The following is a 21,400-nucleotide window of genomic DNA, read 5'->3' as shown; positions in this document are numbered from 1 at the left end:
ACCGGCAACTTTGGCCATATGTCCCAATTTAGCTATTATCAAGGTAATTCTTAAGACTGTCTGGATTTCTTAATGCTTAATGTTTTGCTGTGTTTTGAATTTATGCTGGTTGGTCTGACGTTTTGGTTACTTGCTTGTTGTTTTGTTTATACTAGCTAGTTTTGTTCTTTTGATTAGGTGTCGTTGACTCTTTTCTTTTGTGCTAAATTTGTTTGTTTGTTATCAGAGTATTATTTTGTTTTTTTGTATGAAATTAATGATTTTTTTCATTTCACCTATTTTTCTTGATTTCCAGCTGTTGATAAAAACTTCTTCTGTTGGAAGATTATCTCTTCTTCTTTCTAGATCCAACCTTCTGCATTTGAAGACTCTATGCTGTCCTGTGTCTGGGCTGTTGCAAATATTACAAGAGCCGTTATCTATATTTTTTTGTTTGTTGAGTCAGTAATTGCTGTAGTCGTGGCCTGATATCAGTCTATTAATCAGTTTGATTTCTTTTGGCAGTAACTTCATATTGTGATGCCACATCCTTTTTCCTATCTTGTTTTGGTATGTTTCATATTTTTTGCCTTTGACTGCACACATTTCTGCATACCAAAACTCTTTCTCTCTTTTAGCCTTTTCTTGTAGCATACTTCAAACGTATCGTGTTGTTAATTACTAGGTTGCTGGTAATACCTTCTCTGGCTATCTGCTATTTCATTACCATCTATGTTTACGTGACTGGGAATCTACTGTATTCTGGCTTCGAGGTACTCACATTGTTATTACCTTATTGTTGACGATCAAATTTTGACGTCTGATTTTTTTGACATTTCCAATGTCACTTTTGTAGCGGCTCCGAGCGAACAGCGCATAGAAAAATAAAGCCGCGCAAACGGTGAAGCTCGAATGTGTTGGATACGGCTCAAAAACACAATTATTCGATAGGAAAAATTGTCTGAAAGTTGCCGCAGATCATGTAAGATCAATTCATCAATAATAGCATATTATTTTCCATAGGCTAATCGGATTATTACGTTCCCGAACAGATTACTGTTGATACTTGCGTGTTGGAATTGGAGGTTATGGTAAAGCGGTAAACTAAACAACAGAAAAAAGCCAAGAGTTTGTGTTCGTTTCTTCTCAGCCGTCGTGAAAAACAGATCGAAAATGGATTTCAATGCGCTCCTACAGCAAGCCCAAAAGCTCACCCATGAGACGCAAGTTTCGGATGATTTGCCACGCGTGGAGCGTACGCTGCCGCAAGTGCTGCAGGCAACGCAAGAACTACATTCCCGGGTAACGCAAACGGGTGCACAAGATATGCAAGCGTAAGTGACAAAGAGTACAGTGTACGGTGGGATCTTGGTTTAATAACAGCTTCCATTCCTACTATCCTGCTCAGGCACATCCTGCTCGGATCAAACGGTATTGATCTGCCAAAAATATCGCAAAAGCTGGAAACACTCAGCGCACGCAAGACATTCGAACCGCTCGATCCCATCGCTACGACGGACGTGCAGAACTTCCTACGCAACGAGAAGGAAAACGCTATACTTGCCGTTATTGAGGAAGTGCACAAGAATGTAAAGGCTACTTCTAAACTAAACCATTTACTTGTACGCCAAGAAAATCTGGCTAATTGTTTCCCCCTTTTCCCGTGTTTTGACTTTCTCTTCTAGTCTTATTTGGCCGCCGAAACGCAGAAATGGGACCACATGATGAATGATTGGAGGCAGGAAAAGGTGAAGCTCATGAACGCGCTAATTGGTCCATCGCAAAGCTGGATCGACATTCGTAAAGGTCCCGAGCAGACCATCCTCAACGAAACCACGTTCGGTGGTAGATCGTCACTGAACAGCCAGGAAATGGCTTACGCTCGTGAAGTGCACGAGTACAATAAGCTTGTGTGTGAAGGTGCGATGCGCCCCTCACTGGTACAACGTTTCTCCCAGGTGGCGGACAGTTTCAGCGATTCGGTAAGGAAGATAAAATAAGCACAAACAATTTAGGAAATGGATTACTAACTTTGAAATTTCCTTCTGACCCGTTTTCAGCGTGTAAGCGACATTTGGGAAGTAATAAAGTACATGGCCAACGTAACACCCATCCCAAGAAGTCAAGATCCAATGAAAGTGCGCTGTTCCCAACATCTGTTCATCAATCAGGCGAAACGCTACCTGGAAAATCGATACAAAGTCTTCATGCAAACCGTAATATCGGAACATCTTCGTGAAGCACGCCGGGGCGGCATACCGAGTGTGCTGAATTTAGTGGGCTCGTTTGTGGGTCTAAAACTGGCCACCCACGGGCTGAATTCGTCGTTCATCGGATTGCAGGATGGGCATGTCGATGGGAAACCTTTGTGGCCCATGGTGTATTATTGTTTGCGCTGTGGTGATATTGCTTCGGCCCTGAAGTGTATGCAAATGGCCGGACAAGGACACGAAGATTTGATAGCAGTGCTCGAAGAAAAGTGCCACAATCCGGAGCAAAAAACTAACCCACGGTTAGAACTCCAGATACGGATGCAGTACAAGCGGCAGATACGGAACGCAACCGACCCATACAAACGGGCCGTTTACTGCATCGTAGGATGCTGTGACATTCAGGAACCGCATGCTGACATCGCGAAAACAACGGACGATTTCCTTTGGATACAGTTGTCTTTGATTCGTACCGAAGGGGACGACAATTCGGAACATTTAACCTGTTCCGGGCTACAGAGCATGATACTGGAACAGTACGGTGAAAAGCATTACAATGCCAACGAGCAGCCCCATCTGTACTTCCAGCTGTTGGCCCTCACCGGGCAGTATGAGGCCGGAATTGAATTTTTATCTCGTTTCGAGAAGTATCGCGTCCATGCCGTTCACATTGGACTGGCGCTGAACGAGCTACACATGATTGGCGGACCGCGTAATCTTCAGGAACCATTACTATCGGTCGACTTTGAAGATCCACTGCCGATGCGACGGTTGAACATTGCGCGCTTGATAATGTTGTACGTGAAAAAGTTCGAAATTACCGATCCACCGGAAGCGCTACACTATTTCTACTTCCTGCGTAACCTCAAGGACAGTGAGGGTCGAAATCTGTTCCTCGTAAGCGTGGCAGATCTTGCAATTGAGTGTCGCGACTTTGATCTACTGTTTGGGCGTATGCAACGTGACGGAATGCGTTCGCGAGGGTTGATTGATCAGTTCGAAATGGCACACATCGATGCGCGAACCGTGTGCGAAATGGTGGCCGAAAAGTTTGTTAAGAAGGGCATGTTTGAGGATGCGATCAAGATGTTCGATTTGGCGTGCCAGCAGGAACAGGCGCTACGTTACACCTCCATACTGCTGTCGCAAGTTGTCCATCATCCGAACAAAGAGGGTTCACTGCGTGAGCGTGTCCAGCGGATGGCACACGAGTTTACGGAGCGTTACACGGGTGCGGAGAAAAATTGTGACGCACAGACGTGGACCACCTTTAACTTGCTGAAAGATTTGGCCGCCTTTTTCGATTACTATCATGGTAAAAATCATCAGTCAGCGATGGATATTCTCGAGCGTATTAAGCTGGTGCCGCTACGGATGTCCGATCTGGATGTGGCGGTGAACAACTTTAAGCGCTTGTCCGGAGAAGTTTGCAAGGTCATTCCAGACCTGTTGCTGGCTACGATGGATATTGCCTACACAAAGTTCAAGACGATGAAAGGGAAAGATGTCGCCAAGTACGATGACCTCGGCAAGAAGAATGTAAGTAAAGCAAATCGACAGTTGAAGCGGTTAAAGTTAATGGTGATTATTTTCTTTTACATTTTACAAACACACATACACAGCAACTAAGCTATCTGCGCGAGCAAGCAAAGGCACTAACTAACATGGCCGCGATGGTGCCGTACCGCATGCCCGGAGATACCAACAGTAGGCTTATTCAAACGGAAATCCTCATGCATTGAGAGCGACACAGCTGCCGTGTGGCTTATATGTTTAAGCTAAACGTTCATACAATTAAAAATAATAAATGTGAAAACACGTTGGGAAACGAACGTACGGTGTCACCTCCCTGTTGGAGGAACTACTTTTGCAAACCGGTAACACTAATGCCTTTGTTCAGATCGTCATATGCACCTTCTTTGAACGCTTTGTAATCCAGCACCATATCCTTGAAGGCGAGAAAGTCCGTTAGCGTGTACAGTAGCTCGAAGATCTCTCCGTCCTGCTGCGTTTTCTTGCTTTCTAGCTCCATCGCAAACAGATCCATATCGAAGCAGGTCATCTTCCGGTTCAGATGTTCGACGATGTGCGCCTCTATCATGTTCGTATACTTTTGGTAAATTTCGGTGTAGATGATTTTATTTTCTTCGCCCGGCTCGAACTCGTAGTAATAGCACTCCATGAACTGATTTACCATATGCTGTGTCGAAAGCGTGGGGTAAGGTAAAACACCTCATTACCACATGGTTTACTAGTTCGTAAACTTTTGGGCTTACCTGAAACTCTTCGCCAATGACGATATCCTCAATGTGGCCGATTACGGTATCGAAATATTCACTAGAATTTTGCCGTTTAATGATATTCTCCTCAAAATCCATCTTTCGTAAAGAGCGCCATAGATATTGGAACAATTGCGAAAAAACAACCGTCGTCATGTGAACATTGTTTAGGCTTCCGGAACCATAGTTACGATACTATGTCTACAACAGGTGGTTTGCCAGGAGGAATGAGCAACGATGATTTTTTTTTTTTATGCAATTTGACCGGTGTTTTCAGCCATTATCTAGTAACTAGGAAGAAAGGAATAAAATAACAGTTTCTATAAATGGAAAGAAAATAAGCTAAACAACTTTTATTACAACGCATTACATATTCAAGCTGACGTGAAATTGAATTCGTTACATCCGATAAAGCAACAAATTACTTTTTGTTTTCGTTTTAAACTTTTATATTTTCTTATAACATTCCAACTGGTGTGTTGAAAAACAAACAAAAAATTTTATGAAGTTTGAGAATCGCCAAACCAATGTTGCTAAATTTAGTTAAAGTTGCTATTATTAGCTAACGTTTAGCATGCTGCAGAGAAGGTTGTCAAAACGAACGTTTTCGGGCGAATGTCGAGCGAAATCGTACTGTCATTGCGTGTAATGTTTTTGTTTTGGAATTCGTGGAGGTTTAAATTTTGTGCAATTTTCGTGTAAATCCTAAAACACGTACAAACAATATCGCGAAAAGTGTGAACGTTTGTGAGATGCGTGCCGGTGGGTGATAAGTGTGCGTGGTTGTGTGTGTTAAAACTAACGTCCAGGTAATGAAGCAATTTATTCCTGCCTGCCGGTATTTGTGTGCTTGCCTGTGCTTACGTGTTTGTTTTGCTGTTGTCGCCAAAGAACAGAACTCTACCCATCCACGAAAATGTCGTGGCTAAAGCTAAACGATAGTCTGAACAAGGTGAAGGGATCGATCACATCCTTTACGCAAGAAGTATTTGCGGAAGGAATCATTGGAGAAGACGAAGGCGATCAGAATCCGGTCCGAGAGCTGAACATTGCACGGGAAAAAATCAACCAGCTATCGGATCTATGTGCGACGCAGGACCAAGAGGTATGTAAACAAAGCGCTGAAGAACGCATCAATTTTGGACTGTAAAGCCAGAAACAGCTATATATGTATAACCAAATTTGGTGAATATATAGAAGCAGACCGATTTGTCGAGATAATGAAGAAATCCAACTAATTACGAATTTATAATAATATAGTTATCCATCCGGTTCGGGGTTCAAATCCCATCTGAAACCCTTAGTTAGGGCTGACAATCGAACTTCTTCTTGGTTTAATGACTTACTAGGACATGCCGGTAAACAATCGGTTTACTAGATTTGCTTATATGTACTACGTAGTTTGATAGTCAGTCTTCACTACGGGGATATGGTCCGAATGGGATTTGAACCCCGGTCCTACCGTTTGAAGACAATCGTACTATGCTTTATCAATAAATCTTGTGTACCATTAAATGAGCGGTAGTGCTACGAGCTGTATTGAGCTCTTACCTCCGTGTAACGAATTTGGCTTGTCATGCCTTAAGAATGGCACAGAACAACCAAACCTATAAGTACCTTGGATGCCTATCCACAAGAACACAGAAGGCGTAGTAGGTCAATACCCCAAAAGATCCGAGAATGAGCAGGATATTGAAACGGCAAACGATAGTGATACACCGTGAGGGTTATTGAGAATTATTGCAGTTAGCTAATACGCCAAATAGGTAAGACTAATTTGATGCCAGCCATGTAGCCAAATGGCAAGTCTCTGCCACAGGGAAATGGTACGGATTTCATATAACTCAAATTCAGATTCAAATAACTGAAATTGAACCGATCCTTAAATCAACCCTCATGATATGATCTAATTCTTCTTCCAAAACTTACTTGAAAAGCAAGTTTTGGAAACAGGGCTTTCGGGCTTGCGTTGACGAGTTATACTACAGGTAAAGCATATTCAGAGATTCCTCCTCTTGTCATCATTTCAATATATTTCTCAATTACTACTGAGAGATAGACAGCAACGAAATACTCCCAACAGGTCGTTCGATGGTCTCTACTGGTTGTGCTCGAACCTAAAATTGAAAAACTATCTGTTACGAACGATGGAGAGATAATTGAACTCCCTCACTCACTTGGGACGATGTTGTTTTACAGTTAATTACATTCACAAACGGTTGAAGTATTGTGGAAAGTGTCACCCACTTGCTCGGTGGCCGCGTCCAACAAATAAACTTGCTGCTTCAAACCATACCTTGCCACCAACATTAAGTTAGTAGCTGCAGCATCATCATCATCATCATGAGGTACAAACAATATTTCATAATTACTTACATACATCGGTTGTGTGGACCGTTTTGCGACGAGCTCAAGGTTTATCGCACCAGATCCAAACCCACCCACCCTTGTCCTGTCCCGGACGCCCGGTTCGTACCACACCGGACAAACACGACCCGGTGTGTCGTTGTGTTTTGCTCCCGCAATCGTAGAACGCGGTGTGTACGTACGAAACACTACACGAATTGGCCAAACGCTGCACCGTTCTTGGTGCCACCACCCACCGATCGTCGAGCTACGAAATGCCCATTTCCTTCCTGGCTTTTCGCAGTGGCCAATTACACGGCCCATGAAGCTCGCTTTTGTGTGGCAGTGTGTGTGTGTGGGCATGTGATCGCTACGCTGAAAATCGCTTGTAAATATGATTAATAAGCCATGGGCAGGCTTACCCCGAGCCCGCAACGTTGCGCACGGGTAGCCAGCTACCCGCGGTTGGTCGGGGGGAGAGATAGAGGTAAAAGGGTCGCAAGGGACGTCGGAAGCATCGATAATCGTCGCCCGAACGATCATATACTGCGCTGGAGCCACATATTGTTCTGCTCACGAGGCCAGCGACGGATGCGGATGATGATGGTTGACGTTTTAACACTCGCAGTGAGGGTTGGTGGCTGTGGGTCGGCGGCCGAGTTGGTGGTGATGGGAAGAAAGGGCTGCAATATAAACATAAATGCACCCGCACCAGTGGAAAACCGTCGTAAAATAGGCACGTTTTATCGTTGGAATAATAGTATGGTTTTGGTAATAGTTATGGTTTGCGTTCGGTTTGTCGCCACCTGTAAGCATAACCCAACTATTTAATTTTTGTATTTAACTTTTTACTGTTTGATTTGATTAAAATTTTACAATTAAAGTACGCGTTAGGGTTCACCTCACCGGTCTAATATCCATACCGAACCAACATAACATGTTAACCGCTTAGCCGACGTGGCTTGAGCCCGTTGGCCACTGGCACGATCTGCCTTTTTACTGACTGAAATGGAACATCCGTAACATCCAGATGATGAAAACGACATTACCTGCTATTGGACGAACGTACGTTTCCGTTTGGGACTCCCTCGGTTTGGTTCATATGATGGAATAGATGCATCCGTTTGGTGGAGAAGGGTGGCTAGTAACACGTGGGAGTGGCCAGGAGAAGGTTTTTTGTGGACACAAGTGTGTTTTGTCGCGGATGCTCCATCGTCCGTTGTTTCTCCTTCCATTCTTTCTTTCCTCGAGGTTTTTCCCCCGTGGGTGTGTGTGTATTTGTTTCAGCAGCTCCTCTCCTGACCTCCCGTCCGTTCCGTGCGTGTACTTCGGTAGGTCTTATCAGTACCATGTGCAACACGATATATCGTTTTTAATGGAAAACGGTCGTAAAAAAAACGTGCCGTACCGTGGAGGAAAATGTAACGATCGGCGTAAAGGTACCAACTACAGCAGCCACACAAACACCAAACACACACTCTCTTTCTCTCTGTACCGCGGTGTCATTGTACGGTTTGTTCATTTGTAAAAGACGAACACACGGCGGTTAGAAATACACCCTCATCGTGTTTAAACGTACGACCCAGTTGCACACTGAAATATGTTGCAACTGTTTAAGGAGATTGAATAATATAATAGAAAAATATTGTCGGTAACAAAAATTTTATTATGTATTTTCAATGCTTCTAATTTTACTATAAATCGATTATTATTAAAAATGTTGTGCATTAGTATTAAAATTGCTTTTTTTTCATGTTCAGTATCTGCTGCCTAAGTAACTTTGCTTAGTAGTAAGGCACACTTATCCATTAAAGAAGCGACCTGTGTCAGATATATTGTTAAATGAAATGGAAAAATATACTGTAACATCAAATTGACGTTGTTTTGTGAAATATTTAAAATTTCACAAAAATGTATCTACTCTCTGCCTCGTCGCCTAGGGATAGTTGGTCGGCACTTTAGCCGTAGATGACAAAAAGGAACTTGTTGGAACTTTTCATTCAAAAGATCTCCTATTTCCGGAGTCTAGAGTGGCTTGGTTGAAATCTCATCCGAAAGGTCCGGATCTCCGTAGTGTAAGGACTGTTTGTTTAACTACGTGGTATCAAGAAGTCCAGTAAGCCATTCGATTCGATGACCGGTGTGACCTAGTGAGTCGTTAAGCCAAGACGATGACAATGTCCATTTCATCAATTCAACCCTGGATTTGATCATGAAATTATTTTGATATATTCTCCTGTTCAAATTGTTCCATATTACATTCGTGATCGGACGAAACTGAAGCACGTTAATGTTTGGTATGCATTTTGGGAGGTTTCTTGTACTATAAACCTCGCAAATCTCTGACCCATTCTGAAGATTCTAAGTCGGAGCTTGATATTCTTTTAACTAAAAGTAAACCACAGCTGCTGTTGAATGCTCCGATCGGTTAAAACGGTAAGACGGCCCGAATCATGGTTCAAATCTAAAGACTTTCCTTTCTCTAGAATTGCCAGAATGTTATAGACATCTTTCCTGTCACATACGGCGTGTGACGATGCCAGGGCAGAAGGACAACCAGCCGCCCTTAACATGGAGAACAGACGCTTGTTATCCCCACTCAATTTAGCCATATAACCCATCTTCCCAAGGGGTTGGGTTTCCCCGTATACCCAAGCTCAGTTATTTGGAGAGATATGTTACCATTCTGTACGCCGTGGACGTACTGAGTCGGAGTAGGGTATGGAGATCCTATATCAACCTTCAAGAGGTGCCGGACCATACCCGTATCAGTGCGGTATTGCTACACACACTGACAACAGAACGACCCGACTGAAACGCGAGGCCAATAGAATTGGATTGAGCATCATTGCGACGAAGACAAAATACCTGCTTGCCGGAGGCTCTGACCGTGATAGAGCTCGACTCAGAAGCAGAGTATCAGTTGATGGCGACGATCTCGAAGCGTTAGGGGAATTATGCTGCCTTGGTAAGATCATACGATCGTTCGTAGAGGACTACGTCCGATAGTCCTCTACGGGTACGACTCCTGGATGGAGGACATTTTCGAACGGCGGGTGCTAAGGAGTATCTTTGGCGGTGTGTGCGAGCAGGGCGTGTGGCGAAGGAGAATGAACTACGAGCTAGCTGAGGTGTTTGGCGGTGACAGCAGGCAAAGCCGGAAGGATACGTTGGCTGGGACACGTGATGAGGATGCCGGACTCATGCCCCACCAAGAAAGTGCTCGTCAGCGACCCGTTCGGCACGAGGCGTAGAGGAGCACAGCGAGCTTGTTGACTGGATCAAGTGGAGTCTAACCTGTCGGTGATCGGATGCAGCCGTGGTTGGAGGGCTGCAGCCCTAGATCGAGTTTCCTGGAAACTAATTGGAGACCTGGCCATGTCTACGCGACGTCCTCAATCCTGAGCAGGTCAAGAACAAGAAGAAGAAGAAGTAGTAGTCAAGAACAACTGATCGGTTTGCCGACCATCAGGTGACAGCGTAATCCCATGAACAAACGGAACATTTTGTCGTTTTTTTTATAAAGTATACGTGGAGAGACAGATTTCGGCCGTCCTATACCAGTGTTGAATAGCCCATCTAAGTCTCTATAACCTAAAGAAAAACTAAGTCTCTATAACCTGGTACTTGGTTTGTGTTTAGAGGCGCGTCGTCCAAAGAATCTCGAAAGATCGGAAAAAAATATTTTATCGAGCCATTCTGTGTCCAAAATGGAGCAACTACTGAAAGTTTAGACTCAGAGAGAGCGTTTAGCGTAGGTCGCTTGAAATTTGGTGAAAATATTTTTGCAAATTGCTGTTTGATTGAAGAATTTGTGCAAAATTTTCACCATGGACTTTTTTTTTTAAATTCTCTGAAGAAAGACCAGGCAACAACCATGGAGTTACCTTTTGTAGAATGATTTTATCCACCGTGTAAAGTTATATTTCGTTTTTTTTTGTGTATATATTTTGTAGAATGAGCATTGCATGAGTGAAAACATATATTTTAACTTAATTTGGAACCAATAATTGTCACAAATTTTATACACTTCAATGCACTTTAGATAACGCTCAAGTTAAAAACAATTAAAAAATGCAATTTTGGTTATCTTAAAAGCGCACACCTCTTGCTATTTTTTGCATTATAACAGAATGGCAATCACATTTTTCTTTATTCGCTGCATTTAACTACCATAGAGTTTCGCTTGCAGTGGGAACAAACCTGCCACCAACGTTTTCGATACCATTATCGATACTGCTTGCCCTGTTGGTTCAGCGATCCCCCAAAAGCAATGCCTAGAACATGCCGTCAGGGAGCCAGCGTCACCATTGTTCGTTTGATCGACACGGACAAATGGCAGTTGAAGGAAAGAAAAGTAACGAAACAAAACAAAAAAAAAAAGAACCAAAACCACTCCGCGAGTTCGAATGCATCGTCGACGCGGTTCATGCGATACGGCCGCCGTCCGGGCGCAGGTGAAATAATGGCCTGGGAATGGATATTAAATTCAGCACCCGACTTGGGAGCGAGTGTGACTTACGCGCCGGGGGACTTACCATTGGCTTCGGCTTTATCATAAAACAATTTCTACAACCCCTACGCGACATCGGCCAACACACGGGAATAACGACGGATAGGCACCTGGCTGGTATCGGTAGTGCCGCGGCGGTTTCTGTTATGCTACCGTACCGTAGTATGCGGGATACCTAGAGAAAGGGTGAGAGAGTGGGAGAGAATGTGTGGTCGGTACCAAAACCAGAACCGATTAGCATGTGCACCGTTCCCACGTCCCTGACGCGCACGGCTGCGCGCCATTTTGTGACAATAGAACGCAACTCCAACCCGTTAACCGACGGAGATTGGGGAAGGCTAGGCGTAGGGTGGTAGTAGACGGTGCACCACTTGGGGTCACATACCATACAGCCGAAAGCCAGACTTACGTCTCCATTTAACGTCAAACCACCCCAAATCAACCTTACTCCGTTAGCCTGATTGTGGTGGCTAGAACCTTCCGGTGGCCATTTTTCGCGCCAAACAAAACAAAAAACCATCCAACAAGACAGTCGGGGACGTAATCATTTTGTTTTAATATCACACATGCACGGTAGTGGCGCATTGTTGGCGAACAAAAGCACAAGAAAAGCACGTAGGTCGTAATTAAGACGAATTGTGTGGTACCCGTTGTACCTGGGTAGTACAAAGTGGTATAGTGGCCGGAACCGGTGCCGGTAAAAAAACCCCCCTATTCTATCGAAATCAGAACTTAAACAGCAAAAAAGTAATGATAAAAAAGCTCAACTCAACGAATGCCCTTTCGTTCGTTTGTATCATTTTCAGATTGAGACACTTCGCAGACAGGTTGCGGAATATCAACAGCAGTTGCCGCAACCATGCTCATCCGGATCGCAACAGGCAGGTTCGTCGTCTGCGTCCAAACCGGCATCGGTTGAGTTGCTCTGTACAGCAACATCTTCATCATCCGGATCAGCAAAACCATTAGGAGTAAGTAGTGATCGTGATCGTGTATATGAATTTTTAGGTGCAGCTTGTAAACTAATTGCTGGTCTAATCCCCACCAATGAACCTCGGTGAAATGAATCATGATTTATAACTCGTTAGCCAACTTTCGTACAGAAATGCGGCCCAAAACATGTTCCGTACAGCATTTAGGGTTCTCAATTTTTTATCAAATAATATCCCGTTGTTAACGTACGTGTGAAACTTAGCAATCCCAACATCATATCAGAACAGCAAACAGAGGATAACCCTTTCTTGCCTGTTGCACCACTTGCTGTGCATGGGACGAACGAGCGAAGATCAACAAATTCAGCGATAGCTTCTCAGCATTCACCGTGACAGCGACAGAATGTTTAATATCACCCAAACACTCTCTAACTTAGTCTCGATTCCACGATTCCATTTGCCTGCTAACCGATCGATAGCGGCCCGGGAGCGCGTCGACAAAATCGATCGCAATTACACCGCCCGTTGTGTATGGGTGCGTGTGTTTTTATCACCACCAGCATCGCGTCACCGTGGTTGCTGTGTGTGCCCACCCCATATACACAAAACCATACCATGTGGAACGTTTGATACCGGGTTCCATATCGTGACACCACCGTGCACCTTCCTTCTTCGCTTATCGCGCGCGTTATCAAATCAAAAAACAAATATTTGTGCTCGAAAGCGGTTCACGCACAAAGCTTCCCCGGACGCAACAGACCCCGGTTACGATGTGCGTGATCGTTGATACACACGCTGGGAATATGTATGTGCGCTCTCTGCCCTCCATCTCCTGGCGTACGTTCATCCCGAAACTGGGCGAAGGGATATTGGTTGTGCCGAACATGTTCAAAATGTTCTGTTCCCCGCCAAAATTGCTTCAAAATCATAACGCTAACGGGCTAACGCTGGAGGTCTTCGTTCAATTTAACGCATATCCGATTTTAACATCGTATTTAGCTGTTCAAACAGCAGCAGCGAGCGCAATGTGGGGTAAGGTACAGCAATATCAATGGTTCCGTTTCGTACGTCGTTGCATTTTTTCCCTGTAAAGGTACAGATTCAGTGGAACTACTTGAGTGTTCTGGCGATAACAGATAGTGCTGATAGCGGACCACGCCGTGTAGCGATATACCCTCTTTTAGCGCATATGGCATGTATCGGAAATGGGAGATCAGCAGCGAGCGTTAGCAAAATGGCAATATTGGGGGATCTGTTACGTCAAGTCCTTTAGAAGATCCTTCAAAATTCAAGGAGTTGTGGATAATATGCTATGTTGGAATCCTTAAACTCTAGAATTCTACGTTGCAAATCAAACATTATAACCTCCATACACAGGAGTTCGCATGAATGTCTGCATTGTTGGTCGTACAATACAAGTTGTGCCGAAAATTGGCAGAGTACGCTCGTGTCTGATGAGCTTATCATTCCGCACATAACTGCTTACATGCAAGTGATAACAATTTTGTATGATTGCAATCAACACCGACAGTTGATATGTGTTGACCAACTGCCAATTGCAGCAAGAATGCAACTTTGATCGATCAAACGACACCATTTCTTTGTATAAAAACTTGTTGAAAGTTCATTAGCATATGAATATACTTTTTTCTGATTAAAATCATATGGAAAACGTTTTCTGGTGTATCTTCTTTCAATATGATTAGTACCTTTCGTAATGCGAGTAGAAATAAATCCTCGATTCCGCTCACGGACTGGCGCTGGCGTCTCTCAGTCCATTATCCTGGCTATCTGGACTCATAAACATCATTACCTTGTCTCGATTGGGATGTCTACCATGCCTGTTATGGCCATGTAGACGGCAGCCTGGTCAATCTAATTCGCTCACAATCAAAGTACAACTCGTAGAGCTCGTCATTGTGCCGGCTCCGGCTTCTTCTCCTTGGCTTAACCACGTAATTGGATTGTCAATTCTCATAATACGGGGGAACGGTCCGGATAGATAGACTTTAAATCCTACCGTGTGAAGACCGGCGCTGCTGTCGCCTCTCCTTCATATTCGGGGCCAACAATCCTGCTGTGCATCTTCTACTCGAACACAACTAAGCGAGTTTCGCGTTGTTTTGGATGAAGTACATGTCTCAGAGGTTCTATCCAGTCTCAAGCATTGGCCATCGCGATAGGTGATGTTGTGAGTGGAAGCATTTCTTCAAACTGTAGTATCAGACGGATTAGCAGTCAGGATCTGTGTGCGTATTATCGTTTTATAATTTTGGCCCCACATTGGTGATGTTTTTGACGTCCTCACCACAGTACGTCCTTCTCTCTTTGTATCATCCCTATAAAATGTATTTTTTCTTCTTTTACTCACATTATCACATAAACTGTATATGTAATAAACTATAAAGTTTATTCGCATGTTCGCATTACTCATATAAACCCCTATATCGAACATAGTTTGTACCAGATATCTCCTACGCTTTGCCACACGATATTCCGATAAGCTTCCATTTGCATACTTACCGCCATCGATTTGCTCCATGCGCACTAACATACGACACCTTACTGCTCATGCGCATCCACCAAACGGATCTTATCGTTGTCACTCCCACACACGGGTTAAAATTTCCGCAGCCAATCGATGGTCGCCGATAAGAAACAAATATCTATCCGATCACCGGGAGGATTTGCCCTTCCGGTATAAAAATGATTCGCTGCCCTTTCCGGTGACCTATAGTGCGTTAGTGGATCACTGAGTGTAAAGTCGTGTGGTGTGGTTTGGTTGGAAACACAGAAAGGACAGTACCAAAAAAAAAATACACGTTACATCCGGAGGATGTGGTTGTGTATCGTGATGGATGGGAAAAGCGTCACAACACCTTCGTATCATTCCGCGCAACAGGTTCAACTGTGTCATCGTGGCGTCCTCATAAACGCATCTACGCACCGGTGGGTTATTCCTTCGCTTTTTTGTGTGTTGTGTGTGTGTGTGTGTGCTACGTGTTGCTTGCTATGCTCCCTTGCCGTTTCTTACATTTCGATTCCACCCTCTAGCCTAGACAGTCGTTTAACATTCCTCCCGAAATCGTGTGGAGTTTGTTTGCTTTTTGTTGGCGTTCTGTTATTGGGTTGTCAGCAATTTGTTACACTGAATGAAATGCGTTGTTTTGACAACCTTACACTATGATGGTGCGTTGCGGCAGTCTTTCGATCTGCCTATCGCGCCCTGGGTGTATTGCCATATGGCTGTTGTGCTCAAATGCCTCCAGAGGCGAGCTGATACCGTGCTGAGGTGTGTCACACACCGTTTGTATGTGGCGGTTCTGTGTGTGTTTTTTTTGTGGTCTTGTCACCTTACTCTCCAAAATCTCTTACGACCACAAAGTACCACCTCGCAGGTACCTCATCAATTTTCGTTTGAGGTCAACCTTCCATCCACTACTACCGGACCCGGTGCAAGGGCTTGACGGTGACCGGGGGTGATATAGTGAGGCCTTTGCTTGGGTGAGAGACCGTTTTTATGCTTTCGTTTGCTAGTACTTGCTCATTCATTTGGTGTGCGTATGATCAAGCATGACGCCATAGACCGTTTGGCTTACGCATCAGTCTTGGCTAGGGCGTTCGCTAGGGATTCGCGTAAGGGGGCGTCCCAATCGATTGGAAGCTAATGAGGTTTGGTGTGCTTTTTTTTTGCACTACATGACGCAGTATATTGTTGCTCAATGCTACCAAATGTTTATTTAAAACTACTGAATGGACGATACGTACTAGGTCACGGCCTGAAACTTGCAATTTTAAATATTATTTTTTCTTTTTTTTCGATTTACCGTTCATAGTTCACATCAAATCGATTCAACAACTAGTTTTTGTTTGTGGTTCAGTGTAAGGGCATCTGTTTTTGTTTTATCAAATAACAGTAGAAATTTGTTTGAAACCAACGTTAATAAAATCATTGACCTGCCCGGTCCACCCGCAACCAACATACCAGCCAACGGTGCTACCATTTGGCATCAAAAGCTAGCAAGAATTGCCCATTAGCAGCCGCCCCATTGTTGCTTGGGTAGCGTTAAAATATGTTACACGCTTGCCTGCTTCCCTAATTTCAGGATGCGTTCACCGGGTACCGAACTCGTACTTTCCTCCACCGTACTGGTCTAGTGCAAGACAAGCAGCACTACGTACTGCTGCTGCTTCACCAGCAAAAGTCGCTCGAATTTGTACCGTAATGCACGTACCACCAGCACTGTACCAATGTACGGCCGAGTTAGAATCAGCAATGGTTTGTGAAGAAAAAAAAAAGATCTCATCATCAGACAATCACGCGCTGTTCACACCGGAACCGAGGGTATGACACAGGGTCGGACAGTTGCGTTTTTGATTGTCGATTATCGTGATTAGTGGTGTGAAAATGGGGTTACCCAATGTAGCCGGAGGCGCCTGCGCGAATGGTGTGGCGTGAAAAATTGTGATTGACCGATGGGATTATTAAAACTACGTTAGCCGACTGTGTGTGAATGAATGACTGCCTGGACTACTGATTCGCAGACTCAACTTGTGATAAAGTTATTTACAGCTGAAGCAGTAAACACCTGACTTTATTGCTGAGCTTTTTGATTCATGCGTCGATGTTTCCCCTTTTTTTTCTTATTGAAACGCAATTTTAAGGCTCTAAGGCATACTTGACCATGTATTTGGAAGTCGCTAGTTTCAGGAAAATATGTAAGCCTTTTCTGTAAACAGAATCCTTAAAAAATCGAGCATCAGCTACTAAAGAAGTCGTAAACAAAATTCGAAGAAAAGTCGTAAATCATCCTGTCCATTGTTGGACCACCCATCGATTTTCCCAAAATGTTCCCTTAACATGTCTCGACGCTTCACCGACTGTTCGACTGCTTCGAATATGTTCAGGCGAAACGTCGCAACTCGTAAACTTCTCTCCACACCACGGAACCTGTTCCGGCTATAACGCTTCCAAAGCGTCGGAAAATGTGGTGGGTCTTTCAGTTTTTTGTAGCATTCCCATGGATCAGTTCCAATGTTGGAGGTCTCCTTGCTTTTACTATTTTCCCTGTAAAAATGCCGATGCTATGCGCGGATAGGGCAGATAGAGTGGACCACCCAAAAATTGCTTGCACGCAGCAAGACGAGTTTCCTGCACAGGAGTTGCGTTGAAGTTTGCTTTCCTCCCAGGAACGACACGCGTGTGACCAACACCGAATACCATTCGGTTCGTGTTGAGCACGTTTTTTTTTACGACGATTTAGTTTGGGCTTCTGGTGGTCCAAACAGAAAAGAAGAGATCCTGCGAACAAACAGGATTTTTTCAAAAGTGCCGCTGCCGCTTGCGAAGATTTTTGCGACAAAAAATTTCAACTTAAAAAAATAATTTTACTTTACGTTTTCTCTATGTTTCGGGGAAACGCGTGGCTTTTTTGCATTTTTGTTTGAAATATGTTTGGGAAATATTTTGGTGGAAACAAAGCATTTTTTGCTGTGGGATTATTAAAACTAAAGCATTTTGTTGGCCAATGTTTAAAAATATATTGTTAATAACATAATTATATATTATTAACTTTCATAATAATATATTAATAAATAAATTATGGTAGCAAATTTTGCACTACTGCTTTTTACTTTCAATATAGCACCAAATATGATGTCGATTGTTTAAATCGATATACATTTCGTTTTGTTTTGCTATACACATTTTATCATGAAGCTTAGTACGGTATTTACTGTGCAATTTCTTCACCAAAACGCACGCTATCGTACAACTATCGTGTTGCTTTCCTGAACAGTTTACAAATAAAGTAAAACCTTCGCCATTTCGTTAGATACGGTGTGGGGCAATATTTCCGGCGTTCGTTTAGCAGCGAACCGCACCGTTACAGGGCCTGTTGCAACATAAACGATCTTCATGGTGCATTACCTGCCGCAACCAGCCGATAAGAACTTGGGCGCCGACAAAACTCCCGTGCTTAGGTAGAAAATAGTAATAACAACGTTCAATGGCGATTCGATCGAGTGTTCCAAGACCCACAACAGCGTGTTAGCGTAGAACCCAGCGGACCCTTTCGCAAATAGATCGACCTGGCTTGGGTCTTATCGCTTGTTACTTTGTGGGTTGTTGACTTCATAGTTTTTTTTCTGTTGAGGAAAGAAGCCCTTTGCAGGATGCGTTAAATTATGACGCTCCAAGATGGTGATAGAAGCAAACAAAACTGCTAAGAAATGGAAGTACGTAAAGAGAATGAATGATCGTATGCCTTGTACTGGACGCGACACTAGACCGCTGATCTTGTGTGTGTGTGTGTGTGCATCATATGCACAACAAAAGTGATTTAGAGTCCTTGCTCGGGAGCATTATTTGGATGGAGTACGTCAATCTCACTTAATTTAGATATTTCTAGCGAAATTTCTTAGAAATTTCCGGACTCAACGGTTTGTGTAGTGACTGAATCCATTAGCAATCCTACCTACTGCCATGCAGGTTATGGTTAGAATATTACGGTCAAACACGCTATTACGATCGACGGTAGCATACATCCACAAAAAACACACCATTCAGATGAAGTGAGGAATTCGGTTGTTAAAGAATATGGAAAATTTGTATAACGTTCCCTCATCCTCCTGGCAAAGGGGATGCGACGGAAAGGTGGAAAGGACAGGCACATATATGTAGCATATCTCACATTCATAGCTGCACAGGGAAGTCCGTCCCAACGTGTCCCATCCCGCGACCCATTGGACGATCGTATGGCAACGGTTTCCGTTCCCATTTCGCTTACTTTTATCATACTTTCTGTTTGTTTTTCCGCCCAGGAGTATACGCTCCGGTACGCTTTCGGTTGTTCGACCGCTTGGTCAGACACACACACACACACAAGCGGCAGTGAAGCTTTTAGGGTGTCGTCACTCCAATACGAAGATTACTGCCATCCGTTGCGGGTGCTCGCCCTTTCCGGAATGTTTCAAAAGTAAAGCGAAGCCAGCAGAAATTGAACTCGGCCCCACTCGTTCATACACGCTCCTCTCCCGTATGTAGCGCACACAGTTTTGTGCCCGGTCGTGCCCGTATGAATCATCCACCAGTGGAGCCAGATGTTGGGAGTATACTACTCGGATGTGACTTAGCGGGAGCCAAGCCAGAAATTAGCATAGTAATATTAATTTTCAACACATACTCACCGTTCGGATGCGTATCTCAACCCCCTTGTCGGAAGTCATGGTCGCGACGGTTTTACGATCACCTAGTGCAACGTACAAGAGGAGCAGGCTCTCTCCATCGAGCCTGTATAAGGTGAATAGATAAATGCAACCGAACTTGGTCTTGGTCTTGGTTTTACTCAGTGTTGGTGTTATTGCACAGGACAAGGTGTCGGGGTGCCAAAGGTGTACTCGGCACCGAGTGCTAGAGGTTCTAAAAAAAAGCCCTATCTTATACACCTCCGCTTACCCGATCTAGCAATTAGAATTGATACTGATTGAGAATCATTTATCACAACAAATGTTGTGCCCTCTCTATGTGCCCTCTACCGTTTTGTTACCCTTTTGGTCAACCTTCAAAACGAGCCTCGTCCTCTTTCCATCTGTTCCATCCCTCTGCCCAACAAAACTACGATCCCCCGTTTGGTGGAGTATGACATTGTACCGCTTACGACTCCATACAGTGGCAACAGGTGCAAATCTATTTACTATCGAAGCAGGTTGTCTCACGCTACACACAAGTGTAACTGCACGACAATGGGTTGCACTTAGAGTGCAGCAGTTCGGTGTTAAAAGTGGTCCGTTTTTACTACTGAAGCTGCCTACCTAACCTCATCATATATTGCAATCGCACGATCGGTGGCAGTTTATAGATGCCGTTTTGGTTGATTTTATATCTTCCATGAGGAATCATTACGGAAGTGAGGTTTGTTAGGATCGGTACACAAAACTCGAGCGAAGGTTGTCTAGTGTGGGGTTATCGGAAAGTAGTTACTTTGTTCTACAACGTTGTGCCACATGAGCTTGCAATAAGATCAAGTAAATGGTAATTGTGAAGTTAAGTTTGTTTTTATAAATATTTGACGATAGTGATAATTTTAGGCGTTGTGTGTCGATCGTAAAAGTGATCTTCACATCCATACACTTGTTACTCATTCGACATTCTTGAATCCTGTACATTTATAGTGAGCTCTATTTATTATCAGCAATTACGAGAAACAATCCCAACATAACCTCGATCATACAAAACAATCGTGCAAGCACATAAATCATTCTGCGTGTTTTGCAATTTAAAAGAACATTGAGTCCTTTTAATGCTGCTTTTTAAACGTACCCACCGACGACGATTGACTAATTCGTTCAACCCTTTACGTACGGATGACAACGATCGGCCAACGGTTTACCTCAATTCTGCTCGATTTCGCAAAACACCCACCGTAATGCAACATCGTCCATCCAACAATTCGCCACACCAACGGGTCAATCGCACGCTCGGTGATTAGTTTCCCATTTAGCTAATGCACCATTTATCTTGTTGTGCCACGGCCGCGTGTCCTAGACGAGTGGTTGTCAGGCTGACGACGTTTTTTCATTTTGTTTTCCACATGAATTTTTGCACTTTTGTTGCATCTCCTGCACGTCCAACCGTCATCAATAACAGTATCACCGGTAAACTTGGCACCAAAAGGAAATTCATGCCAAACGGCACCAGATTGCCAATGCAATCGAATTGAGCCAATTTTTTAACACCCTGACGATAATTTTACTGCATCTTCGTGATGCTAAAATTATATTTTTCGCACACCAAACTCGTCTTTTTTTAATCTATTAAATCGCGCTCTACTTGTGTCCCGACAAAAATTCTAGTTAATGTTTCGCTTGCGTCAAGTGCCATGATCATGTAGCTAATAGTTGTTGCTGTTCTTCCAATAAAGTAGCATCCTTTATTGGCTGTTGTACCACATGTTCCACATACTTAGAATCATACCACAAACAGTGAATGTGTTACGTTCTGCTTGCGAAACGTAGGAATGCTAGCATATGGAATGACGCTAGCAGGATGGCAAAAAGATGGACGTCATTTTTCCAACATCCATTTGTTCAAACAAACGGGCTTTACATTTGTTTCCACGCGTTTGTGGTGGATATAAGCTA

The 21,400-nt window shown here is 43.7% G+C and overlaps 5 protein-coding genes across 6 annotated transcripts in view; 3 read left to right on the top strand and 2 right to left on the bottom strand.

The window, feature by feature from the left end:
* Nucleotides 1-21,400, top strand: part of LOC126565188 (zinc finger protein 845-like) — a 252,910-nt gene that overhangs the window by 102,243 nt on the left and 129,267 nt on the right. The window lies entirely within an intron of this gene.
* The window catches only part of LOC126557700 (T-complex protein 1 subunit zeta), a 315,666-nt gene that overhangs the window by 170,555 nt on the left and 123,711 nt on the right, over nucleotides 1-21,400 (bottom strand). The window lies entirely within an intron of this gene.
* LOC126557119 (nuclear pore complex protein Nup93-1) lies at nucleotides 1,114-3,959 on the top strand. Its single transcript, XM_050212784.1, has 5 exons — nucleotides 1,114-1,313; nucleotides 1,388-1,568; nucleotides 1,665-1,961; nucleotides 2,040-3,728; nucleotides 3,812-3,959. The coding sequence occupies exons 1-5, from the start codon at nucleotides 1,153-1,155 to the stop codon at nucleotides 3,929-3,931; spliced, it is 2,448 nt and encodes an 815-aa protein (XP_050068741.1). The 5' UTR covers nucleotides 1,114-1,152; the 3' UTR covers nucleotides 3,932-3,959.
* LOC126559257 (ADP-ribosylation factor-like protein 2-binding protein) lies at nucleotides 4,051-4,675 on the bottom strand. Its single transcript, XM_050215387.1, has 2 exons — nucleotides 4,466-4,675; nucleotides 4,051-4,389 (listed from the first exon to the last, which is right to left on the bottom strand). Exons 1-2 carry the CDS (start codon nucleotides 4,622-4,624, stop codon nucleotides 4,051-4,053), a joined length of 498 nt encoding a protein of 165 aa, XP_050071344.1. The 5' UTR covers nucleotides 4,625-4,675.
* LOC126559672 (thyroid receptor-interacting protein 11) overlaps nucleotides 5,283-21,400 on the top strand; it is a 35,152-nt gene continuing 19,034 nt past the window's right edge. Inside the window, exons 1-2 of the mRNA XM_050215842.1 lie at nucleotides 5,283-5,573; nucleotides 12,134-12,298. Of these exons, the coding sequence (XP_050071799.1) occupies nucleotides 5,385-5,573; nucleotides 12,134-12,298 (354 nt within the window). The 5' untranslated portion in view covers nucleotides 5,283-5,384. The remainder of the gene's footprint in view (nucleotides 5,574-12,133; nucleotides 12,299-21,400) is intronic.

This window comes from Anopheles maculipalpis, chromosome 2RL, assembly GCF_943734695.1.
Source record: "Anopheles maculipalpis chromosome 2RL, idAnoMacuDA_375_x, whole genome shotgun sequence".
Lineage (NCBI taxonomy): Eukaryota > Metazoa > Arthropoda > Insecta > Diptera > Culicidae > Anopheles > Anopheles maculipalpis.
The sequence above is the reverse complement of the archived record's forward strand: the minus strand, read 5'-3'. Positions and strand labels throughout refer to the sequence as shown.